Source organism: Vipera berus (genome assembly GCF_964194415.1).
Source record: "Vipera berus genome assembly, chromosome: 2".
NCBI lineage: Eukaryota > Metazoa > Chordata > Lepidosauria > Squamata > Viperidae > Vipera > Vipera berus.
The window spans coordinates 164,542,834-164,568,940 of record NC_138203.1 but is presented as its reverse complement, the minus strand read 5'-3'; the positions used below and the strand labels follow the sequence as shown (position 1 = coordinate 164,568,940).

General features: G+C 45.0%; 1 protein-coding gene across 5 annotated transcripts; it reads left to right on the top strand.

Moving 5' to 3' along the window:
• Window positions 1-2,805: 2,805 nt before the first annotated feature.
• On the top strand, window positions 2,806-21,553 carry ENGASE (endo-beta-N-acetylglucosaminidase). Of its 5 annotated transcripts, none has more exons than XR_014025112.1 (15): window positions 2,806-2,944; window positions 7,011-7,087; window positions 7,182-7,383; window positions 8,422-8,570; window positions 9,435-9,592; window positions 11,625-11,773; window positions 12,881-13,046; window positions 13,311-13,414; window positions 13,682-13,790; window positions 14,468-14,652; window positions 18,266-18,417; window positions 18,551-18,656; window positions 19,321-19,435; window positions 19,988-20,476; window positions 21,355-21,553. XR_014025112.1 is itself a non-coding variant. In XM_081317657.1 (15 exons), exons 1-14 carry the CDS (start codon window positions 2,826-2,828, stop codon window positions 20,420-20,422), a joined length of 2,226 nt encoding a protein of 741 aa, XP_081173783.1. In that variant the 5' UTR covers window positions 2,806-2,825; the 3' UTR covers window positions 20,423-20,467; window positions 21,355-21,553. The 5 variants fall into 5 exon arrangements, 4 of the variants coding, with proteins under 4 accessions (XP_081173783.1, XP_081173784.1, XP_081173782.1 ...); XM_081317657.1 differs by having other exon boundaries at window positions 19,988-20,467; XM_081317658.1 differs by lacking the exon at window positions 21,355-21,553 and adding an exon at window positions 21,027-21,045 and having other exon boundaries at window positions 19,988-20,467.
• Window positions 21,554-26,107: the final 4,554 nt, after the last annotated feature.

The window sequence follows — 26,107 nt, the reverse complement described above, 5'->3', positions numbered from 1 at the left end:
ATAGGTTTAAAGGAACCCATTCCCACCCCAAATCATCCAATGATCTTCTTGGAGACTGCATGTCTGCTAGTCAACGACTGTTACACAGACACCTCGATTGAGCAACCTTAAGCAGCATTCAAAAGACACGTGAAAGCAGTTTAAGTAAAATCCCAATACATTGCACCCCTCCCCTCTAGAATGTACACACATTCTTCATATTATTTGAGAATAAAGTCTTGCAAATGTGGTGGTCTGCGACACCTTGCAGACTGCCTGGGGGATCCAGGCAACTCCCGGTCCACCAGCTTGCCCGCCAGGCTGGGTAGACCAGGACTCATGAGTTCACGAGAGTCAGATTGACTCGAGTCCCTTTGGCCGGCTATTCCAGGTCGGCCCAGACCAAAGTCCAAGGAAGAAGCAGAGTTAGCACAGCGGCTGTCTTGTTTAGGTTGACTTTCCCCATCAGGGGACCCATGTTGCACTCCCAGGCTTTGCCCATCTACAACCACCTCCCGATTGTACTGACTGGTTGAGTCCTCAGAGCGTGTGAACTGCCCTGCTTGGCTGCCGGTTTCTGGCTGTATTTGCAGACCTGCCATGAGGTCCTCGCTTAGTGGCCATTCTGCAAAACGCTTCTGCAGCTGATCAATACGGCAGCGAACAACCCGTCCCCCCATCCAGAGCCACCTCATAGGAAAGAGGTCCCGAAATTTTGACAATTTTACCCGGCACCCACAAGTTCACATGCCCATAGTTTTGGGCCCACATCCCATCACCCACTTGCAACCCCCTTGGAGCCTTTGGGCGAGGGGTGTCTGCTGCCACCCGGTCAGGATGCAACCTGTCCAGCTTTGTGATGAGCCTTCTTCCCCAGTGAAACTCTCCTGGGCTCTTGCCTGTTGCTGTACAAGACATAGTGTGCTGGCAAAGCAAGGAATCAGCCAGCCTAAGGTGCCAATCTCTAGTCACTATGCACTTGAGTGACTCCTTTGTTGTGCGCACCATGCGTTCGGCCTGCCCATTAGTCGAGGGGTGAAAGGGAGCTGATGTTGCATGCCTTATGAGTTTAGTTCTCAAGATCAAGAAGGCTTGAAACTCTGTTGCTGTGAACAGGGCCCCGTTGTCCGAGACTATGACGTCTGGTAGCCCGTGTGTGGCAAAAAGCTTTCTAAGCACCTGGATGGTCCTAGCAGTAGTCATAGTTGCAATAGGAATTACTTCCAACCATTGAGAGTGGCTGTCGACCACTATCAAAAATAGCTGTCCCTGAAAGGGCCCAGCGAAGTCAATGTGACTTCAGCTGACTCAGGAATTCTGGGAGTTGAAGTCCATGAGTCATAAAAGAGCCGAGGTTGCCTACCCCAGCTCTAGGTGGCCAAAGGCCTCTTATCACATTTGGGGGTAAGTGGGATTGGAGCCACCTTACATCAATATGCAGGGCATGGTTTAGGGAAGGACAGAAAGGAGGGCTTTTTTTAGGGATTACATTTTCTTGTGTTTCTCATTTTAGTAGTAGGCAACAATGCTGCCAATCTGCAGTAATCATTGGTGGGCCTTCCAAAGCGCAAAAAATAGGGCAAAAAGTTATCCACCTCTGGTGGAAGTAGTCTGTGGCTGTTTCAAATATTTTAATAAACAATGAAAATATGAGGTATGTTATGCATCAGTAAAATACCCAGCATGTACTATGCTGTCTCTTGTATTAAAATTCTTCTCTGCAAAGCTTCAGGAAGATTGTATTCCAGAGCCTGCCCCAAATTCATGTGATTTCTCCACAGTGACTTACTTACAAAACCATTTTTCTTTTCTGTTGGACAAGGAGCATATTCAGGAATCAAATATTCTTGCCTTGATCTTTTTGTCAAAGTCTGTTATTTGCTTTTTTTTTTAGGCTGTGGAGCTAGCTGTTGAACTTTTCTTAAGCAAACAGTGCAAAGGCACGGGAAACTTACTATATATAAGTACAGAGGTCCTTGTTACTTCAATACACTAATTTATTAAATGTTTATGTACTTTATTAAATGCTTGCATCTGATATCTATAGCTAAAGTGCTGTAGAACTACCATACGCAAATGGCTATCGACCCTGCTGCTCTGAGCGATGCTATGACAGGCTCGCCTGCCTGCCTGCCTGCCTGCTTGTCCCAGAGATGTAGCGTTTTATTCGGACATTACTGTAGAAAGCTTCCGAAGGATGGTCCGTCGAGCAGAATTAAGGGGAAAGTACATCCAGCCATCAGCCAGACGCTCAGGAGAGTTCCCCATGTGACGCCTCCCTCCCTCCCAAGTTTTCGGCAGCCGAGATTCAACCCCTGAAATTACTTCACAAGTCTGATAAGAGAGAGAGCCTCTGAGAATAGGCAGAGTGCGCTTTCCTTCGTCCCAATTGCCACTCTTATAGTTAATTCTGGAGGGAATTTTAATGGGAAGGCGTGGTTTCCTTTCCTCCAAGAGTGGCCCACGTCTTCCTCTTTCCGGGGAAAAAGGTCGTCCGTAGCCGACTATAAAAGCACCCTTGCTCTGAACCAGGGGTAGGCAACCTCGGCTCTTTTATGACTCATGGACTTCAACTCCCAGAATTCTACGCTGGCTCAGGAATTCTGGGAGTTGAAGTCCATGAGTCATAAAAGAGCCGAGGTTGCCTACCCCTGCTCTGGACTATAGCGACCGCGTAGCTTGCCGGCTCGCTCTGGTTAACTGGACAGCCCCGGAGCTGCTACTGCTGCTTTCGCGGCAAAGACGTCGAACGGCTGCGAGGATTGGCTGGGGATTGGAGGTGGCTCCATGTGACAAGGAGGAGGAGGAGGAGGAGGAGGAGAAAGCCGTGAGAGACAGAGGCAGCAATGGAAGGCGCTGACCTGGACGGGAGGAAGAGAGGAGCCAAGCGCGCCCAGGAAGAGAGCGGGCGCGGGCTGGAAGAGGACCAGACTTCCACCAAGGGGCGCTTCAGGCCCGGGCTGAGGTAAGGAAGGAATGGGAGCCGGGCGGGGGTGCGGTTGGGGGCATATAACGGGGCAGCCTGAAGCGAGTGCTGATTGGAAGCGTGTCGCCGGAATGATGGTTGTTGCTCTGAAGGACATTCTGCACACGCTCAGAGGGTATACCGCGGCTGGATTGCACGAATACTGTAGATCGAATTGGCTTAGCAGTGGGAAATGGTAATGTGGTGCTGCCCAAGATTCCAAGGAGGAATTTTTAGTGGATTTTGCACGCTCCCTCGTGGCATTTCTCTCTCCACCCCCACCCCCCAAAAAAGTAGGTGGCTTGCTTGGCGAGCTTCACTGGCTTAATTGGAAGTTCCCTTTTTAGCCCTTCCAACTTTGGGCTGGAAAATGGGTTCTCGGAGGCAGAGCTGAAAGCAAGCCTGAAGACTTCCTGGAGTCTTCAGAGATGGGTTAGAAGTTTCTCTCAACTCTGCATCTCTTGGTTTATGTTATTTCCCATATCTGGAAGCAGAGTCCTGTCACTTGGGAATCCTGAATTTCCAGGTTAAGCTTTGATGGGAACTGTGAATGAGCAGGTCCCTTGGCATAACTCTGCTTCCCCTCACTTGGTGACCTCCTGATGTGTTGCATCCAGCCCCTTCATTTTCCCATCTAGACTGAGGGCCTCACACATCTAGGATGGCTTAACCAGTAAGTCTACATATCCTTAATCAGCAGGATTTGTCCATACAGGTAGTCCTCAACTTACAAACATTTGTTCAGCAACCATTTGAAGTACTCATGACCAACCCTCACACTTAACAACCATCATAGTATCTCTATGGTCACCTGATCAAAATTTGGCAATGTATTTATAACCGTTACTGCATCCCAGGTTCATGTGATCACCATTTGTGACCTTCCTAGCCAGCTTCTGACAAGCAAAATCAGTGGAGGAAACTGGATTCTCTAACAGCCACATGATTTATTTAACAACTGCAGTGATTCACTTAACACCCTGTCAAAAAAAAAGGTAATAAAATCAGGCACAACTCACTGTGCGGCTTAGCAACAGAAATTCTGGTCCCAATTGTGATCATAAGTCAAGGACTACCTGTATCACCATTATTTATACAGATGAAAGCGAGATCTACATGAACTCCTGCGGGACATCTTTGCAGGAAATTGTGCAGAGATTATAATCTTAGCATCTCAACATTGGAAACAAGTGGAATTGCATTCCAGAAATAGTGGAATTGCAGACACCTGGGATTATGAAGTAGGACTTGCCTACTACAAAATTAAAGCATTCTGAGTCAGCCGAAACCAGCTTTGACCTGAAATCTTCTGTTCCTACTCTTGATTCTTATCCTGACTCTGTTATGGCATCCACAAAGTGATTGGTTTAGTTCTGCTGCCCTCCTTCTTTAGCACATTACCAGCTGCAAAGCAAAGTATCAATCATGGCATCAGGGGCATCTGCAGGGAAAAGTTAAAAAAAAGAAAAGAAAATCAATGTGGTGTCAGAATTGCACAATTAAAGCCCTGCCTTCCTTGATGTTTTGACTTCTTCACCTAGTTAACCTGGGCAGCATCACAGCTGAAAGGGGGAAAAGTCTGGTCTTAGAATCTGTCATCTCTGGGTACCTCCTGTTAATAATATAACACAAGTTTAGTAAATTTATTCATTCTAATAATTATCTTCATTTATATTTTTGATATAAAATTTAATGAGGGGTCCATGGTACTCTCTGAGCTTGGTTGTTTCTTACAGATGTTTCATTATCCAAACTAGGAAGGTGCTGGTGATGACCTATAAAGCCCTACATGGCTTGGGTCCGGGATATCTGAGGGAACACCTGCTGCCGGCATCAGGTTCCCTTCGTCCAGTGCACTCCCACAGGGAGGGTCTTCTCAGGGTGCCACTGGTAAGAGATTGCCGGCGGACGACACCCAGGGATAGGGCCTTCTCAGTGGGGGCGCCTGCCCTTTGGAACCAGCTGCCAGTGGAGTTGAGGACTGCCCCTGACCTCCGTTCATTCCGCCGGGACCTGAAGACCTGGCTCTTCGAGCTCTCTGGCCCAGGCTGAGGATTAATCTTATTTTAATTTGGGGTTTTACTTATACAGGGACAATTTAATTTTTTTTAAACTTGTTTTTAACTTTTGTATTTTGGTTTTAATTACCCTGTAAACCGCCCTGAGTCCTTCAGGAAAGGGCGGTATATAAATGTAATAAAATAAAATAAATAAATAAAATAAAATGTCTGCAAGAAAACAACCAAGCTCAGAAAGCACCAAGGACACCTCATTTCAACACTGAGCTACAAGTATTCTTTATCAGTACGTGATTTAATATTTTTACATATAATTTAATATTTGTATTAATATTCACTTATATTATTTAAATAACTGTTATAACACCAGTTTAATAAAGTATGGAAGAATCAGAACCAAGATAAGGTATGGACTCATTTCATGGGAGAGATTACTTTTCTTTAGAATTTCTCTCCTTCCTATCATTTTGCTGTTACGCTATTTCAGCCTTACACCAAAGCAGAAAAGGCCACACATCTACAATATAAGTGATATTGTGCCAATCTGATTGAGTGCTAATGAATGGTACTCTTTCCTCCCACTTGTTATTTCCATAAAAAAAAAAACTAAAGTCTTCATCCAGTTGAGTTTGAAATGGTGACCACAAAGCTACCACACCCTTGTTGCTTTCTGGCAAAAATATACTAATTGTTTTTGCTGATGCTACTTTGTAGATTGCTTGATGGGTTTATACAGCAAGCTATGTAATTATGATCATAGTTCAGCTTGTTGATATTTTTAAAGTGGCATAGTCTTCTTCAGGTTGAACTTGAATCCTGGTGACCTTGTGGACAGGTTCATGATGTTTTCTTCATTCCTCTAGCCAAGAATGATTGTGCCACGGCTATGTGCAAGCAGGGACGTGACCCTGATTAGAGATTGGAGGCGCAAATAAGGCCCTGAGTTTATTGGCAAAATCTTTGCTTACAACAGGGTCACATTGCTATAGAACTGAACTCGGTTTATCATTGGTCTCTCTAGTAGGCCAAATTCTGTTGCAGTGTTTTCAGAATCTAAATCTCCGAAGAAAATACGTTCCTATTCATTTAAATCCTTCAGATAAGAATATCACTGGGTGTTAAGCAGACACTTGGTGTTTTTAATAGCATTTTACTGGAAATACTTTGTTCATCAAGTTCTCCACCAAGAAAGTTGCCTGTTTTGGTGTCTTCTCAGTGACAATCAAATATTTGTTCATACAGGCTATCTCTATATCTCTGTATTGAGAGAAATAGTTTTTTAACTAGTAAGGGAGTTTTCGCATGTTTTTCTGTTTAATGATTCTGTACTATTTTGTTTGCACCCAGGCACATATTATTGCATGTGTCTGGACGCAATGTATTGAATGTAGTGAATAAATATGGCCATTTATGTAATAAAGTTGTCTTCCCACAGTATGAGGAATATTTGTGGGGCGAGGAAGGGAACTTTTAGAAAGACAAATTGCTCTTTTGGGATGTATTAATGGGAACAGAGCATCCAATTCTCAAGAAGTAATCTCTACTCTGCCTTAGGCCCAATTTGAAATGTGTCTAGTTTTGGGTACCACAATCCAAAAAACGCATAGAGGAATTGGACCAATTTTAGAGGAGAATTGCCAAATTAGAGAGGAAACTGGAAACAAAGTCTTATGAATGCTGATTGAAGGAGTCCACAGAAGCAAAGACAAAGAGCATCATGACAAGTCTTCAGATAATCAAAAATTGTCATAGAAAGGAGGAAGATGCCCTATTTGCTGTTGGGCTAGAGCAGGGGTAGGCAACCTCGGCTCTTTTATGACTCGTGGACTTCAACTCCCAGAATTCCGGAGTCAGCATAGCTGGGAGTTGAAGCCCATGAGTCATAAAGGAGCCGAGGTTGCCTACCCCTGGCCTAGAGGGCAGGATCAGAATCAATGTGTTGAAACTTCATGGAAGTAAATTCAGATTAGGTATTAAGAAGAATTCCTCTGAGATTATTTCCAGTTCTATATTTCTATGATCCTTCTGATGTTTCCCCCTTTTTTCAGTTTGCAACAGGATGTGGAAAGCCAAAGATCTTCTGTTCTCCATAGAGTGGTCAATTTTGCTCCTGATCCACTCCCTGGTATGATTTGCTATTGGGTGGCTTGCATCCTCATTCCCAGGGAACCAGAATACTTCTCTGCCTGAAGCCATAACCTCTGAACTTCTCTTTCCAGCCAGGCAATATGACAGGCAAACCACTGAACCAATCAGCTTCTACCTCTCTGGATTGGAAGAGCTGCTTGCTTGGAAACCCACCAAGGACGATGCTTTCAATGTGTCTACTGAACCGTTGGCGAAACGCCAGCCCCCTCTTGACAGCCCCCGGCCCCGTACACTGGTCTGCCATGACATGAGGGGAGGCTATCTTGAAGACAGGTGGAGAATGAAGCAGGCTTTGTAACTGATTCTCTGCTAAAGTTGCAGGGACCATTCCATACCTCCTATATGTCACCTGCCAGGGATTCCTGGTTAGTTGGGGTGGCCAGATGAAGCATTCAAACCAAGATTCATCAAAACATTTCATATAGCCTTATAACATTATAGTCTTATAATTGATACAATGGTCCCACAGAATATAATACTTTCATATGGAAAATGGAATGTGCAGAAGGGGTGTTCAGGTAGAGGTTTGAATAAAGCCTTCCCAGATGACATTTTTAAAACCAAACTATGTGTGACCAAACTAGTGGTGATGTCAGTTAGTCTTTCCCAACCTGACATCTTCCTATGCACATCCTCAATTTCAATTCCAAGAATGTTCAGGTATGTCATGTTGGCCTAGGAATTCCAGGTGCTGAGGTCCATACATCTGCAAGGCAATTGGGGGGATGGCTGAGGTAAATAGTAAGTAGGTTTTGTATTAAAAAATAAATAAATCTGCGAAACACTCACCCCACCAGGCTGTAACTTTGAAGAGGTATTTGTGGGGGTTCTCCAGTCTGGAGTGATCTATGGTGAAAGGTACAGTGAGATGCTAAAATGATTCAAGAGTTTTGCCCTCCCTCCCTCCCTTCCCCTCCCCAGTCTGCTTTCTGGCATGTGTTCCACTCAAGGGATCTGGTCCCCAAGCAGTTTCGTTAGCTGTATTATGTGTCATTCAAAACAATCTCCTGTTTTATTGGCTTCCTGTACTCCTTGAAATTGGCTTTGGAATGCTTGCATTAAAAGGGAACAGGGAATTAAATTTGGCTTCTGCAATTATCAGGGGAAATCCAGTTGTTAATCTAAAATCTCCTAAGGGAGCATGAGAACTAGCCCTCCCCCTTGCTTCAGGTGGAGTAAAATAAATGATAAAACAGCTTTGGCTGTTTTGAGTAGCCTGAACAGACTGATAAAGTACTCAGAGTAAGTTTGGACTTTTGCTAAGTTTTTCTCTCTCTGTTTCCCCCTTCCCCACCCCCAATGCCTCTGCAGGTTCATCCAAGGTGCAAAGGTACGTGACCCTTATTTGTTTTACCACTGGTGCTACATTGACATTTTTGTTTACTTCAGTCATCACTTGGTCACCATCCCTCCAGTGGTGTGGACTAACGCTGCTCACCGCAACGGCGTCCTCATGCTAGGTAGGTTTAAGAGATGGTGAGTGGCCTGAGTGGAGCCCTTCTCTGAAAATGAAATATTTAGCACATGCAATAAGGAAGTGCTCATGTTCTGGAATCCTTCCCTGTCCTTCCTTCTGAGATGGAGGGCTCTATTCTGGAACAGTAGAATCGCTCTCCTGCCATTCATTGCGTACTTGGCATTGTGCTGTTAGCTGTTGCTGGATGATTGTATTCCTATTACTCTTTCCTCTTTCTGGAAGTTCCTGCAAAGCATAGGAACTGTCATTGGCCCTGGTCAAAGTCCTGGGTTAGGTCTGGTTAGTCCTGAATTCAAGCCCATCTTCAGCCACAGAAACTCACCGGGTGTCTCAAGACCTGTTATTCTCTCAACCCAACCTGAGAGTTATTGGGATAAAATGAGAAGAGGTAACTAGCTAACCCACCTCGAACTCCCAGGGGAAAAAAGTTCTCATTTTGTATCTATAATTATTATTTATGCAATTTTAAAAAATAATAGAGGCAAATTGGATTACTCTCCATAGGGAATAGTTTGCAATCCCAGGAATTGTGGTATGGCTCCTTCACATGCCTCCGATAGCATCCCTCTTTTGGGGCTTTGCTTAATGGCCAAGACTATTTCTGACTTTTCTGACATCTCGCTTGGTGTCAGTTTTATGTTCTGTGGATTTCCCAGAAGCATTTAATTGGCCCCCGGTGGCAAGCAAAACACTGGATCTGGTTCTGTTATTTTCTTCTTTAACCTCTTTGATTGATGTTCCTTCTTTAGGATCAGTGCTAACTTCCTACTGGTCTGGCCAGAGAGGTTTTGAAGCAGGCGAAAGCTAAGAGAGTCAGTGTCTCCTGTGTTGCCTCTCCTGCTTGCAGGGACATTCATCACAGAGTGGATAGAGGGGGAGAAGATCTGCGAATCGTTTCTGGCCGGCGAGGAGGATGCCTACCTTGCAGTGGCTAAGCAGCTGGCTGCGATCGCAGAATTTTATCGTTTTGATGGCTGGTTGATCAACATAGAGAACTCTCTGCATGTAAGTCAGAGCTGGTTCCTGCTTGTCCTCTCCCTGTACACCTGGATCTATGCTAGGCCTAAGCCAGGATGGAGCTTCGCAGCTGTTCCTGAAACTGGTAGGATCTGCATTCCTATGGGCGTAATGTGCGTATTAAGCAACCATAGATACGTTTTGCCTAGAGTAGGTACATTCTTTTGTCAGTTCCAGCCGTGATTCTTTAAAGATCCTGATGTCTGCAAGAGAGAAAGGGGAGCAACCAATTTGTCCTCCAACTTGCAGTAACAACCAAAAAAACAAAAAGACCTGATAGAGTTGAGGCCAGTTCACAATTATTCAGCTCAAAACCATTTCAGATGGGCTCATCCACTGGCTTGACCCAGTGGGTTGTCTGGGGAGAAGCCAGTCTTTGAAGCCTAATTGAAGGCCAGCAAGGTTGGGGGGGGGGGTGTCACTGAATCTTGGAGAGGGGCGATTAGGTGTTCCCGAGGGAAAGACATCCTAACAGAAAGCAAAACTGATACAAGTGGAGCAATATTGAGGACAACAAGGCATCCCAGAAAGGGAACAGTGTATCGACAGGCGAGATGCTGCTTCATTATTTGCTGCTTTGCTGAAGCAAAGTTTTGATAAAATCACAAGAGAAGTTTCTGAATTTAAATTAGAGGATCCATATTTAGAAGGGAGCATATTTGGCCAATGATATTCTTTTTCTCAAAATTAAAGATAGTCAGAACAAAGAATATGAAGGGGCCAAGTCCAAAACTTGGGTTTGATTATGTTGAGATTTAATTAAATGTCAGTATAATTACATTTGATTATTATGTTTACTCCCCATAAATTCAAGAATTTTCTCATCCTGTGTAATTAAAAATGTCATTTTGGTGGCAAATTTTAAAAGTGTTTTAAAGATACCAAACAAACATGTCCTGTGTGTGGTGATTGTGAGGAGCTATGCATTCCTCATTTAGATCAAATCTCTAGAGGTGCTTCTTTAAAACTGAGATATATTTTTCCCCACACGTAATGAGGACACCTCTCCAGCTTGCTTTGGGGCACGGGTGTCAAACTCACCATGTCATGTGACATGTCACGATGTATCGTGACTCTTTTTATATTACTGACAATGGGGTGGGTGTGGCTTTGGTATGATGAAACCGGCCTATGGGCCGGCCGTTTGACACCCCTGCTTTAGGGGTATTATTTGCCTTTTTTCAGGCATGTTGACAATTATTCCATTCAATTTTCATTAATTTTTTTTTAAAGTCTACTGACCATAGACACCTCCTTATGCAAGCCAGCAGAATTCCTTTTGCCTCATTCATGAGAAGTCTTTTCCTCAAATCTTTTCCTTTAATGGAGTTGGTTTGGATCAAAACAACCTCCATGGTGAATGGAATGTGCATTTTACATATTCATGTATTCTGTGTAGCACTGCTTCTTAAACTATTTTCCGCAATACATTAATATTCTCCAAACAATTTGAAAATTTGATTCCAGCATTCACATCCAATTATAAATATATAAATTTAGGATCCATTCTATTTCCTTGGCCTTATCCCTTCCCTACTTTAAATAAAGAGAAGGGGGCAGATATCTTTCAGTCACACAGAAATCTGAATATTCATTACTAGAAGACACTTGGAGGGTAGTTCCATCTTCCCAAAGATATTTTTAAAACTGATTTTCAGCACTCGCTATAATTAAAAAGAAATATTAAAGTAGACTGAACGTTCTGTCATTTTTAAGACTTGAATAAATCTCTTGCCATGTATTGATGAAATAAAGTTGTTGGATGCAAGGTCATAAACCAGGCTTTATTTCAATACTCCCTTTTTTTTACAAACAGTCATAAATGTTCCCCATTAAAATTGTATAGGTTGTCTGATATTCCATGGACTTTAAAAGTTTAAGAAAAACTCCTACAAACGATGGGCATAATTTTCTGTAGGAAGGTAATGGGTTTCTGTTGCAATCCACAGTTTGAAAACTGCAGGATATGATTGCTTGATGTTTGCAAAGCAAAGTGACTGTGTTTTAACTTTCCTGGCAGGTTGCGGCAGCTCAGAAGATGCCCCATTTCTTACAACAACTGACAGCCGAGGTGCACAGACTGGTACCTGGAGGACAAGTGTTGTGGTATGACAGTGTCCTGAAGAATGGAGAGCTTAAGTGGCAGAACGAGCTCAACGAACAAAACAAGTGAGTCCTGTATTAACTTCCTTTCAGATCTCTCTCTCTCTTTTTCCCTCCAAAAGCCGAGAAGAGGAAGGTGAGCAGGGCATCCAAGTTAAAAGTACTTTGTGCAGCCCTACTGAACTTCCATCCTCATATAGCATCTTCTTGAAATATTGGTCACGCAGTGGTGGTGACATAGTCGTAAAGTCAATAATTGCACCACATGGAATGTGGTGGCACTTATAAGAGTCAGTAAGTGGACTGTTAACATGAAACTGCTTTGGACAAATATCTACCTTCAATCTAACCAAACAAGTTGGAAAGGTTGTTCTGAAAATGGAGCTGTAGATTAAATTTGTTCCTTAAAAGAAGACCAAAATATGACTGTCAGTGCAAACCCTAAGTGTTGCAAGCCCTATAAATTAAGTCCTGTGCTTAGTAAGGACTCAAAAATCTGGTGAAAGTCATAGGGGACTTGTTCTAATCATTGGGGCTTAATGCATGATGGTCTGCCCTCCCAAATCCTAGGGGGGGAGGGGGAGTGGGTGTGTGTGAAAGGGGCACTCATATTTATTTGGGAATGAACAAAGCACCATGGAATTAGCCAGTGGGGTTTTTGTTTTTTGGGGGGGCGGAGGCTTGGCCATCATTGCTTCAGTAGAGAAATTCGCAGGTTTGGGCTTCAAAAATCATGAAGGTGGAAAATATATCCCAGTCTGATGCTGTCTAGATTGGTTTGTATTGGAAATCATAGAAAGTGGCTATTCAAGCTGGATTTGTAGACCCAGATTGTTGGGGGCAATAAGCTGACTTTGTAATAATGCTGCTTGGGGGGGGGGTCGAAAGCCCTAATAAGCAGGCATATACATAGAATGAAGGCTACTGCTAAGCACATTGATTTGTGCTTCTTAGATTGTAAGCCGCCCTGAGTCTTTGGAGAAGGGCGGGATATAAATGGGATTTTAAAAAAATCTGGAAAGCTTCAGGATGGAGAAAATTGAGCTGGAGCTTTCTGGGCATAATAAATGAAAAAACATGGGGTTTTTTTTTTTCCTGGAGACCCCTAAATGGCTCTATGCCTTAGTTGGCAAGACTGTCTCTAATTTGCCTCTCTTGCTTGTGCATTTGCAGAGTTTATTTTGATGTTTGTGATGGCTTCTTTACCAATTACAACTGGAAAGAGGAACATCTGCTGCAAACTAGAGAGGCAGCCAGTAGTCGGCAGACTGAGGTCTATGTGGGGGTTGATGTGTTTGGACGAGGTGATGTTGTGAGCAGCGGCTTTGATACCAAGAAGGTAGGCTGGCGGGCACCCTGAACAACAGGAATCTGCCTTGCAGGCACTGGCCATGCCAGGCGCAATAGATCACTCTGCAGTATTCATTCTGGTTCTCTCTGAGGGCCACCAAGAAGCAAAAGCCTGTCGTGTTTGGCATAAATGACCCTGTTAGGACAGCTGCCAAAATATTTGTCCAAGGGGGGAAGGCAGCCCCGAACCAGCCGTGCTCTAAATCCCCACAGTAGAAAAATGGTGATTCTTGTGTTCTTTGTGTTTCTTCAGTCACTGCAGATGATTCGAGAGCAGGGTCTTTCGGTAGCCCTCTTCGCACCTGGCTGGGTATATGAGCACCTGGGCCCAAGAGACTTCCTGAACAATGAGGATAAGTAAGGCCTATGTGGGGAAAGACTTTCTTCTAGGGATGGACCTCAGGAACACACACACAGACACACACACACACACACACACACACACACACACACTGAGCAGATCACCTCTTTGGGGCTCTGGGCTGTGCAGGCCTAAGAGAAGAAAACTTTCAGGCTGATGGAGATGTAGTCATTTCTCTCTTCTTGGGTTCTCGATGTGGTGGATTCTGGGCTTGTGAGGCTATGCAAAGACTGTCCCTGTGACACCCTCCTTCCTCTTTGTAGATTCTGGGCCCTGCTGTCACAACTACTATCTGTTCACCACATTGTCTCCCTCCCCTTTTGCACCAGCTTCAATCTGGGTATGGGTAATCGGCACTTCAGTCATGGACAGGTAGGAGCACGTGGAAGAGGGACACTTTGGTGGAGGATGAATGGAGCTGGGAATGAGTGGGCAATGCCAGTCCTTCTCCTTATGACTTAATGCTCTCCAGGGCCAGAGCTAACCTTTCATGATCGCCTGGCGAGTTAGTAGTCTCATACAGTGATTAAGGCCATCGCTGTCTTCCAAATGCCACAGAAGATTGTAGGAGACTTTCTGCAAAGGAGTCCTGTGACTAGTTATTGCTCTTGAATCTTTTTCTAGGACTCTCCCTTGCAGACTTGCTTTCCCAAAGCTTTCCTTGAGCTCCGTGAGTTGCTCTAGGATTTCAGCCTTTCTGTCTCTTATAATAGAAAATGAGACAGCCTTTAGAATAGCCATTCCCCCCTCCCTTTGAGAATGATGGGTGTCATTGCTTGCTTCTCTGGAGAGAACCTCTGTATTTTCATTATTTTTGGAAAGAAGAGGCTTATTTATGAGAAAATGAAAGCGTATGTCTGGTGTTGAAAGTGTGCTGCTTTGGGGCAGGAAAGGAGGGCACGTGGACCGAAAGTCAAGCTATTAAAATGTTTGGGGGTTCCCAATGCAAATGGCCCTTATATGTGCAAGAGCAATCTTTACTGTGGGCAACACGCTTTGTAAGTCGAGCTGTCCCAATTCAGCCTGCAGTGGCTCTTTTCTTTGTTCAGGAGACAAGGACAGAGCCATGGTACAACCTAAGTGCTCAAGAGATCCAGCCAATATATGGCAACCACAGAATGACTGACAGGGGCTGGGTGCGGACCCGGTGCTGCCTGCAGGAAGCCTGGTGTGGAGGCAGCTCCTTGTTGCTGGAGGGGGCCATCCCACCCACGGCTGATCACATCACAGCCAGGTGAGTGCTGACGGGAGGCAAAATCCCAGGTAGCATTTATACTTTTCTCAGACCTGATACTCTCCAATTGGAATTACAAGATCAGTCTCAGAAGTCCTTCTCTCTCTTTCTGGGCACTCTTTCCTCCTACAAGATCCCCTTAGCTCAGGGATGCAGCTCTACAAAAGAGTCATCCCATCTCAACAATGCAAGTGTGGAGTGGTGAGATCTGCATAGGGAGATCCACTCAAAAACGCAGGTCTCTTGTCAGCTGAGGGCCAAGGTGGATGAAAAACCAATTTTCTGCAACCAATCAGCCAATAGTTATGCTTGTGGCTTGCGGAAGAGATGCCCTCTGCACAGCCCTTACTGAAGAAAGGGAAGTTCAAGGGCAAGCATCTCCTTGCCTGCCATCCTCTTTCTGGGCTCTAAAAATGAAACATTTCCAACACAGAGTTTCTGCATTAAATTGTGACCAGTGATTCCAGAAGGCTTTATGTTGTCGAACACCTGTGAGGAAGACCAGGTGCCCACCTGTTGTCTGTGCTCCTTCCCTCAAGGACCCCAAAGGTCTGCTATCATTTCCTCTGGAAACTCAAAGGCATCTCCTCTAGGTGCTATTTGAAGCCTAAGTATGCAGGGTGAGCCTACACCATTAAATAAGACTCCTTACTTTGGCCGCCGCCTTTTGAGTCTTAAGAGACTGGAGATGGAGAGGGTGACCTCAAGGATGCTAGCTAAGCAGAATCCACCAGAGACACCTTGTCCTTTCCCCAAAGTATAGCATTTTCAGGACAGCAATGCAACGAACCATGTAGGCTGAGTATGATCACCAAGGGGGCTCCTGACTATAAATGGCTTCTTTTTTGAAGCAGCTTTTGATGTATATCCCTTAGAATGTTACCTCTCGTAGGTCATCAAAATGTTTAGCTATCCTGTCAGTGTTCTATCATGTCACTGCTTATGTGCACACACCTACTTCAGAGTACAGAAGAAGGGAGTTGTGCTCCCCAATGTAAGTCTTTGTGCTTCTCTTTGTTTCCAACTAGCCAAGTCTGCTTCAAGTTGGCGAACGTGATCGATGACTGCTCAAAGATAAATTCTATGCCAGGGCAGTCGAGGGCAGGACTGCCTGCCTTTCTTAGAGCTGCTGATCCCACCGTTTCTTTGAGAGCAAAAGGAACCTTACGCAGGCAGGAGAGGGTGCTTCTCGGCTTACAATCACAACTGAGCCCCAAATGTTCATTACTAAGCAAGAGTTGTTGAGTTTTGCTCCATTTTATGACCTTTTCCCCACAGTTAAGCAAATCACTGCAGTTGCTCAGTGAATCACGCAGTCAACTAAGCAAAGCTGACTTCCCCCATTGACTTGGCTTGTTGAAAGGTGGCTGGAAGGTTAGAAATGGTGATCACCTGACTGCGGGAAGGTGGAAACGTCATAAATATATGCCGGTTGCCGCGCGCCTGAATTTTTGATCACGCGACCATGGGGGAATGCTGCAGTGATTGTGTGAAAAATGGTTATAAATCACCTTTTCAGGGCCATGTAACTTCAGCTGGTCACTGAGTGAAAGGTTGTAAGTCGAGGTCTACCTGTATTCCCACAACTAGAAAAGGTGAAGAATTTATATTTTTCACCCTTTTTGAGGCTTAAGGAAGAAGCGGGCAATCATGGAAGAGCTGGGCTCCCCTTTGACTGGTGGAGCTGCCTCAAGTACAGTATGCTGCAGCTCTGGCTCTCCATCAGCAATCTGGTAATCAGAACTAAGGTGGCAGCAGGGGGAGGGGAAGTGATGGGACCAGTTGTTTGGAAGGGAGGAGAGGAAGCCACTTTCCTAATTGACTGTATTCCCAGAAAGGTATGAAGGCACAAAGACAACATTGGAGCAGACATTTCTCCAGGCCTTCGAGGAAAGCAAAGGAAAAACATATACCAGTGGTGCTTTGCCTGCTTAGTCACAAAATGCCCATTCTCTCTTTTATCAAGCAATCAAAAAGCGTCTCTCTCTTAGGATCTCAGATATTATTTTGGTTCTGAGCTAGTGTGCATCCCAGTTAAAACAAACCCTAGAATGTTAGATGTTTGTGTCGATTTCTCTTCACCTGTCAAATTTTGAAGTGCCCTTGATCACAAAGAACAAACGGAGCAACCCCGAGAGAGATTATTTTCTCATTGTTTTGCTCATGCATTTTTAGAATCCATTGAGAAACATTCTTTTGCGATGTTGTCTGGGCTGCCCTTAATCCCTTGAGTTGGCTGTATGCATGGTCCTAGCCAAGCCTACAGGCCACCTGTTGAGAAAGAGTCTCTTGTGTTGTCTTGGGTTTACAAGACCGGGGTGTGTTCTGTGGAGTGTCTCCTTTCTGGCTGCTGAACAGAGAATTTGGAGTGTTTCTCTGTGGAAAATGTCTCATTCCCTTTCTCCCTCAAAGCACTTTTTGGCCCAGGATGCCTCAGGCTGAGAGTCTGTTCTTGCTCTGAAGAGAGGATAAAGTTGGATTAGTTCTCATTCTGTGGGGATCCCAGGATAGATTTGATCATAGAAGGTGGGGCTGACATGAAAAATGAAAACAAGAAAAAATAAACATGAATGTAAACTCTGATTTGATTATATGGGGAGTGGAGAAATTGGCATAGTTGCGTTTGATCTGGCCAGGAGTAGATTAACACCCTCGTAAAACACAGCAGCAACAGCAGCAGTTTCCATATCTTTTCAAATACATTTTTATTAAGTTTACCGTATATAAAATACAAACAAATAAAGATAATAGGAAAATGGGGAGGAGGAAAGAAGTGTGGGGTAAAGGAGAAACAAATAAAAAATAAGATGTTCCGACTTAGTAAAGTACAAATAGAATTACAATCTCCATTTTTTTTACTTATACCTAATTAGTGGGAATTGATGTATCATTCCCTTTTTGCATATATACAGTATCTTGCTGCAATCAACATATATAATAAAGTTCCAATTTCCCCCCAGGTCTTTAGCAACAGCAGCAGTTTCCAAAAAGCTCCTGTAATCTGGTGGGGGAGGACACAGACTCAACTCCTGGTGGAGGGAAAGGGAGAGAGACAGTGACAGAGACATATAGAAGGGAATGAAGAGCAGCTGTCCAGTGAAAAATCGGGGTGGGCATATTTTAAGGGACTAAAAAAATGAGGATGTTTTAATTAAAACTTCAGAAAGTACTGGGTGAAACTAAACAAGGGTTCTATATAGGCAAAATAAAGTGACTTATGTCTCAAAGAGCATAATGTCCAAGGGTGAACCAACAGTTTGGTGTGGTTGTTACAAAGCATATTCAAGGTGTTGGCTAGGACCTATCAAGCCCTAGATGGCCTGGAGCCAAGCTACCTATAGAAGAATCATCTTCGTAGTTATAGAGGCCTTTTAAATTTCAGCGCTCTGGTTCAGAAATCGTATGGTCAACTGTAAGGCCCTTCCCTCCATTGCTCACCAGAGCCCATTGTGTTATCCTTTCCCTGTGGGCAGGTGGGGTAGAGTTCATTGGTCTGGGCCTTCAAGACCTTTTCATTTTCAGATGGTGCTGTGCTGCCTCATGGCCCAGAGTTGGCAGTGATGGTGTATTCTCTGTCTGTCTCTCTCCCTGTCTGGGGCTTGGGGGTTACCAGGCTATTCTCATTCCAGATGCCAGCACCCTCGCGGTTATTCGTGGTCTTGATTTTTAAACACGAGTCCCATTTCCAAGCCACGGCTCTGGCACCATTGCTCACCACCCGAGAATCATGGTCACGCCCTGACAGGGCAGCATCTACTTTATCAGGTAAGGTTTTTTGTCTTGAGGACTCCTTGCACGGATGCTTGCAGTGTCCTTGAAGTGGCCTAGCAGATGTCATTCCCAGGTTTGCTGGCTCACTTCTCTTTCCTCTGCTCTTTTTTGGATGTTTCTTCCGCAGCAGAACCAACGCGACATACGCCCTCCCTGCTTCATACACCTCCTCCTGACCTCGCCCGGTTCCTCAGAGGATGTGAGCAGCGTGGGGAACATGGCTGGCATAATCGGTGAGTGAATCCTAAATGGTAGAATGTTGTCTCCACTCATTTTCTCCAGTGAAATTGTTTCGGATGTGGCACCGCTACTGTCACTGCTTTCCCCTTGTTCTATGGCAAACCTTTGAGAGACCGAGTGCCCAAACTGCAACCCAAAACCCACTTATGTATCATCGGCTGCCAGGTGGGCGGGGCCCATTGGGTGGGCATGGCTACAGTGTTAGCGGCAGACTGGATGGGACTAAAAAGTTCAATCAATCAGTTCCAACTTTGTGACATTTTTTTCCCCGCAAGAAGTTGAAATTGATTGATTGAACCTTTTTTTTTTGTACACGGCAGCGGAGGCCTAAAGCAAAAAGGTTTTATAAAAGCCAGCTGAAGGCCTAGGACTGGGGCGACAGTGCCTGTGCCCACAGAGAGGGCTCTGTGTGCCACCTGTGGTACCCGTGCCATAGGTTCGCCACCACAGTTCTATGGCATTATAGCATATGCTCCCCTGTAGAGATGATCCTGTTGTCATCTTTACCCATTCAGCACCACACATGTGGATGATGGAAAGAAGTATCCAAAGGTTAGCCTTATGTGCCTGGCCATAGAAGCATTGTGGACAGTCAGGATGGACTTAGTAATAGCATGCCAGCCAGTGTGTCTCACTTTGCCATTACTCTCTTGCTAGATGCTATGAATTGGAGCTTCAGAATTGCTTCCTGGATGAACTCTCCCTCACTGTGTCCCGTCGTCAACCTGGACAGAAGGAGATGCCCTTCACATGCCGCCTGGGCAAGATCTGGGTGAGGAAATGGTGGAAAACAATTGGGAACTGCCATGAACAGCTTTCAAAGCAGGGTGGGTGGGTCAGCTACTTAGTTATCCAATATGGCCGGGGAGATACTCTACAGCCTGGCCCGTGTTCTTTAAACCAGTGGTTGCTTCACAGGAGGCTTTTTGCTTCTCATCAGAATGGCTGAAAAGTCGCTATCCTGGCTGCTTTGTCCAGTACACTTCTTCCTTCTTGGTGTTCATACCAAAGTTATTCTATCTTACCTTTGCTCAGGCTGGTCAATGCCACCAGTGCTCTTGAGACTTTAATCCTTTCATTGCCCCCCCACCCCCATCAATACAATCCCTTCATTGCCCCCCCATCAATACAAACCGTGCCAGATCCTCCAAGCACTTATTCTGAGGAGACACTTTGAGGCAGCGATTATTTGATCCAGGCTACCTAAGGGCCCTCTTTATCCCTTCATTTCCTCACTACTTTCCAGTCCTCTGCTATGAATCTATCCAATTGCTTGGTGACCATTTCCTTCTTTTTTATAACTACCGTGTGCTTTTTCTTATAGGTGCTGGATGCTGCCTCCCTGTCCACTCCCAATGAAGCCAGTTCCCTGTTGCCCATGGATGCCTCCCATGTCCACTGGCACCGTCCTTCAGCTGAGCTTCTCTCTGTCAGTTTCACTTTGAGCTGGACTTATCCTTCCAGCAAGGCCACCTGCTTCCGTGTGCATCATCGGAGCGGTCCGTGTGTCAGAGACTCTGAACCGCCTCTTCTTTTGCTTGGGGAAGCACACGCCTGCCTGTACCGCGTGACTCGGCTAGCAGTGCCTAACCCTCAAACTGTCTCCTCATGCCGCCTGGAGCTCCTGGTGGAGCCAGTCCCTAATGATGGGAGCAACGTTGATTCTTCCATGTGGGGAAAACTCATCTTTGTGTACTCTAACCCAAAGCTACCAGAGAACGCTGCCACCCTTTCTCCACACCCACACCATGGCCCATGACCATAACATAGAAGCTTCACCCATCAAAAACTAAGGCTCTAAGAGGTACACAAGGTGACATTCTTTTAATAAAGCCTTTTTGTTGCTTTCGTTAGAGTTATCATTTCTTCGCATAGGACGTGGTCCTGTGGTCTTACAGAATTGACATCCAAGAGCCAAATATATTTGGATGTACACGGATCCTGTGTACTTGGCAGGGAAATAATGCTCAAAACAGATTTATTAATGGTCAGCATAGCCTACAGACTTTGCTTTTAAAATATAAACATCCGTTCACTGCACAGTTACAAATAGCAGTGTCATTAAGATGGAAACAGGTGGCAATTGTCAAATCTGCTTCCAGTTGGATCCCTTTAATGAGCATAGAGGGAAAATCATTAGCTCTCATCAACGGGGAGCTTTATATTCAAATGAAATAGGAGGATGTAAGAAAATTTCACTTTTTCAAAATAAATAACCAATACTGCAGAACGGTGTTTCTCATCCTCAGTAACTTTAAGATGGGTGGACCTCAACTTCCAGAATTCCCCAGCCAACATCGATCCTGTATTTCTGCATAGTTGACCCAGAGAGCCTTAAACTTGTGCTTCCTCTCAACCCCTAGAAACTACTTCCCAGCTCCACTGTTGCCTGTAAATAATGAAAGGGGAAGATGGCAGAGACACCCCTCGACATTTCACTATGCATCTCTGTATACAGTAGTAGGTTGGGAGTGTGTGTGTGTGGGGGGGGATGACGTCCTCTGGTGTTGGTGCACAATGCAGTTTTCTTTGCCATGGAATCTGCTTGGGTTCTGGTAATACTGGACTACAGCAATCAATAGAGATTTGCTCTTAGGGATAGTGATGGCAATTTGCAGCTTAGTACTGAATGCAATTCTAAATGTGTAAAGGCTAAGTAGTACATTATGAGACCTGTTATTTCTTCAACAGGATTAATCCTATGGTTCCCTGAATATTAAGGTCAAATGCTGGATTTCCACTGTGCTGCTGCGGAAGCAAACTTGCTAAGTTTTAAATTCTTATTCAATTTTGTATTCATAACTGCATTGTGCTTCCATGGCATTTGTTGCGGTGGCCGCAACTACTAATGTTGCAGTAAAATGTCTGTCTTTTGATTTTATCCTTTTTCACCGAGACTCAAAAAAATAATTGTGCTTCCTTCCCTAGGATTATTAGGAAAGCATACAAAATCTAAAAATACCAACAGCATTTTTGTGCACTTTTAGAGTTTGGGTTTACAGAAAATAGAGTGCAGTAGAGTTCGAAGTTTTGCTTAATGATCAGCCCCTTATCTCCGAGGGGGCAGAAGAGCAATTTAAAATTTTAAATAAAGTTCTTTTTTTTCCCCCTTCCCCTTGCGGAAAGTGGTGGAGGCCAATTTCCTGATTTAGCTGAAATTAAAAGCAGGGCCACGTAAAGAAAACGGGAGCCTGTGCGCAGAGCAAAACACGAGCTGTAACTGACACTGAGCAGCTGTGCTGCCGAGGCACAGGGCAAAAAGGGGCCGGTGAGCCTTTTGCGCCACTGCAGCTTTCAGAATTAAAGTTAACCTAGTCATTGCATTTCCAGAATGCTGTACAATTTTTTTGTTCTGGTCCCTTGGCGCCTTTGGCAAGAGCTGAATATAAAAATTAAATTATTATTATTATTATTTGTTTCAGAAGAAACCTCTCAGGTGAAATGATTTGTTGTGGCTTGCTTTGGCTGTGTGCTTGGCTCTGCTGCAGGTTAGGCAGTGAGATTTACAGGAAGCCGCGTCTGATCTGAATGAGAAGGAGGTTGCATGGGAAGCGCCAACACTCCTTTACAGCACCTGTGTGGCAGCAGTAACTTCTGCCCCATTTGCTGTAATAGGCATACTTTTATTTTCCCATTTTGCCCGTAGACGGGTGAGCACCTGGGAGAAGATCACGGTCAACCATTTTTGGACTGCTGCCGAGGAGACTACAGGGACGGATCCATAGAGTTGAGCTCAGTTTGAAGGGGATGTTGCCTTTAAACTCTTATGGAAGGGCCAGAGAATGGGCCATGCAATCTCCTGCTTCTCCTCCTGGTCTGGTCTGATCTGGTTATGTGGGGAGTCCCTCTCGTCCTGCTTTGCGGAAAACCACCAACACCCCCTTTCTGAATTCCTGATGCAGTGCTGGCAAGAGAATTGATAGCAGCAATTATTCCTTCGCAGTCTGGCATGCAGGCTATTAGCAGCTGGGAGTTTGGCCAAGCACGGCACACATGGGGATCTTGGTTCTTTGCTGCACAGGCCTGTCTCCACATGTGGCTACGGCTCAAGGCAAAGGAAATTGATACAGCGACATTTACGCCGGCGGTGCTGGTCAGATGGGCATGAATGCAACGAGAGCAAGAAATTGACATTTTGAAAAATGTCGGCCCTGGCATAGGGATGGACTCATGACATTTTCTCTCGGTTTGGGATTTTGCTCTTTTTAACTTTATGCACCAAGGCGCCCGTGTTGCTCAGCTGTAGCCCTTATTTCAGGCAGCAAAGACGCTGTTTTTATCTCTAATGTTTCCTGTCCTCTCCCTCCAGTGGCACATCTTCATTAATTGATGGAGGCAGCATTTATGATGAGAAGTTCTTGTACAAATCCACTGGGTCTGTCCTGTGGACGTGGATGGCAGCCTTCTCCATCTACTTGGGTTCTGAGTATTTATTTTTAAAGTACAGTTCTCACTTAGCTCTCCACTAATCATGCTGACTGAAGCTTGTGGGTACTGAGCTGGTACAGAAACCTGCTACAGTTTTCATCCTCCACATCTATGGCCCCATCTGAGTATTTGTTTTACACCCACTCTTTCTACTCTGATAAGCGTTCAAGGCAACTAAAAATGTCCCTTCCAAAGGGCTTTTCCTACAGCAGTGTTTTTCAACCTTTTTTGGGCAAAGGCACACTTGTTTCATGAAAAAAATCACGAGGCACTCCACCATTAGAAAATGTTAAAAAATTTAACTCTGTGCCTATATTGACTATATATAAAGTAATTCTCTTGAATAGGAATCAAATAAACACAAAGAAAGTATTTTATAATTACTTTTCAATTTTTCCCACGGCACACCAGGCAACATCTCGCGGCACACTAGTGTGCCGCGGAACAGTGGTTGAAAAACACTGTCCTACAGATCTCCATAGCTGGACAGATGGGCAAGAAAAGAATTGGATTTCTTAGCCATCAGTGTTAGCGCCTGAAATTGGGCCCAGTAACAGATCACTAGTGCAATGTCTCCATGCAAGGTGATATTATGTGATCTTTGTAACTTGCACCAGTTTTCTAATCCCATTTTGCACGACTTGCAACTTCCAAGCACTTTCAGAGTGATAGGAATTGATTCAGACTGAGATGATTTCCATCTGAAGACAGATTTACAGCTGGAGGTCAGCAGTGACTGCAGGGCAGGGGTGAGGACATACCACACACAAAAGAGAGTAGGGTTTCAATTGTGGTTGCCATCTTGAACTTACTGCCCAGCTCACCCCTCACAACCCAATTCTTTCAGATACTTACGTGGAGGTGACAGAAATGATAGGAGTCTAAGATGTAGAAGGAAATAAATACTATTTATGGGAACTATATAATTCAATCAACATATAACCAACTGATTGATGCATAGTCAATGCTATGAAGGGATACAAAATATTACGAATCTCTGATGGAACTGCCCTTCCTTTAGGATACTTGCAGTGCAATGACCTGGGGTTGCCCAACGCCTTTTTGTCACCTATCTTGGAGATGGGTAGCAGACACAGAGGAAGCATGGGATGTTGTGTTGTATGTCTGTGTGCTCCCAGACCATTGGTCCTAGTGTTCAAGCCTAATGGGGGGAATGCTTCTCCTTATTCAGCAAATGGAAGCAAGGTCATTTCCCCAATAGGCAAATTGGATTTTCTCAATCCAAGAGAATTAGAGGCCCAATCTCTCTCCTGGTCCGTTTCCTGTATCTGGTCTTGGTCTTCTGCCCTAATTAGGTTGGGAAAGATGCAAAAAAGGTGTCTATCCACAGTGCTTAGAAGTGGGATTTTTTTAAAAGAGACAGCTCATACAGTACATCCAATGCTTTGGAGCATCCAATCATTGCTTCTCCGCTCTGTCCAGCCCAAGAGGGTTGCAGTAAAATTAGCAAAACGAGTTGGGTCAAAGCTGAGTCAATGATCTGAATTAAATTGAAGGGAAAGGAAAAGGATGCAGCAAGACGATTGGGTGGCCTTGACAAGTTAGCCAGAAATGTTCTTCAGGATGTTAATTTGGGCACATGAACTCGTTCCCTGCAAGATTTCTTGTACTGCCTACTAGAAAAGATTTGCCTTCTGTCCCTGGTTTTCTCTTGTCTAGGATTTTTATCATACATCCGCATCTTCTAGACCCAGAATGGGACAACTCACTGCAGCCAACTTGCCATGGCCAACTTGCCACAGTCAATTTGCCATGGCCAACTCACCATGGGACAACTTGCTGCAGGACAATTAAATTTAATTATTTAAAACAATTTAAAAAATATTTTAATTTTTGTCATTGACATTTCATTTCGCATTTGGCATCCTTTAATGATTCTTTTCCACAATTTCTTAAGATATTAGTGTTATTCCCGCAGTGAGTTGGCCATGGCAAATTGTCCTGTGGTGAGCTGGTGCCGTGAATTGGCTGCAGCAAATTGGCTGTGATGAGTTGGCCATGATGAGTTGGCCGTGGTGAGTTGCCATAGACCCTCCTAGAGCAGCCTATATTTTGGAAATCCTCCTTCCTGTTTGCACCCTTCCCAATCAAAATCTTGAGCCATCCTCATTGAAGAAAGAAACCTTTATTAATAAATAATAATAATAAATACTGTTTATTTGAATGGTCACACTTTTGAAGCATATAGAATGGGGTGGGTAGCTGATGCTCCCAGGGTGGGAGAGGGGGTAGCAAATGGGAGGGGGGGGGTTGTACAAGGGGGCAGGAGCAGCAAAGGTAGGGCTATATACAACGGGAATAGAAAAGGAGGATCATCTGGTTGCTGGCATGTCAGGAGCTTTAATGCTGAATAGAAAGTGAGGTTTCATGAGATGACTAAGCCAAGGGGAGGTTAAGAGCAGGGAGGAGGCCCTGAGTCCAACTGGCTCTGGGGTGGAGTCGGGTGGGGCGGGTGGGCGATGGGACATGCACTCCTCCCATGAAGGGCTGTGGGCAGGGAGGAAACCCTGGGCGGCAGCGGCAGTGGTGACAGCAGCAGCAGCGGTGGCGCAGATTGGTCTGTGTAGCAAAACGGTTCTTTCTCCGAATGCCCTGGTGCCCAGCCTGGCCCCCTCCCCAGCTGGGGGCTATGCTGCTCTCCCCTGCCAGCCACACAGTCCTTGAGGAAATGCTTGCCCAGCACCCTGGCTTCAGTGTGATGGAGGGGGAGGTGTTTCTCGGCCCTCCGGTGCAGGGTGGGAAGTTCAGGGGGAGACCTGGAGACCTCAGACTTTCTCAGCTCTGAGTTCAGCCAGGCCTCCCCCAAGGACAGCCGCAGGGATGGAGTTCGCTGCCTTGTGGGCCGATGGGAGCCGGGATCCTCAGGGGGGAGAGGAAAGTGCAACTTCTTCAAAGAAATCCCCCTCGAAAACCTGGGGTGCCAATCCACCGGCGTACCCCAGAAGCCCTCAGCCTGGCCCTACATCATACAGGAATCCAAGGCTTGCCGACTTGA

Coding starts and splice junctions, on each gene's coding strand:
- ENGASE (XM_081317657.1), top strand. CDS start 2,826: ATGGAAGGCGCTGACCTGGACGGGAGGAAGAGAGGAGCCAAGCGCGCC. Junction 8,571..9,434: donor CAACGGCGTCCTCATGCTAG/GTAGGTTTAAGA, acceptor TCCTGCTTGCAG/GGACATTCATCACAGAGTGG. Junction 18,418..18,550: donor GGCAGCATCTACTTTATCAG/GTAAGGTTTTTT, acceptor TTTCTTCCGCAG/CAGAACCAACGCGACATACG.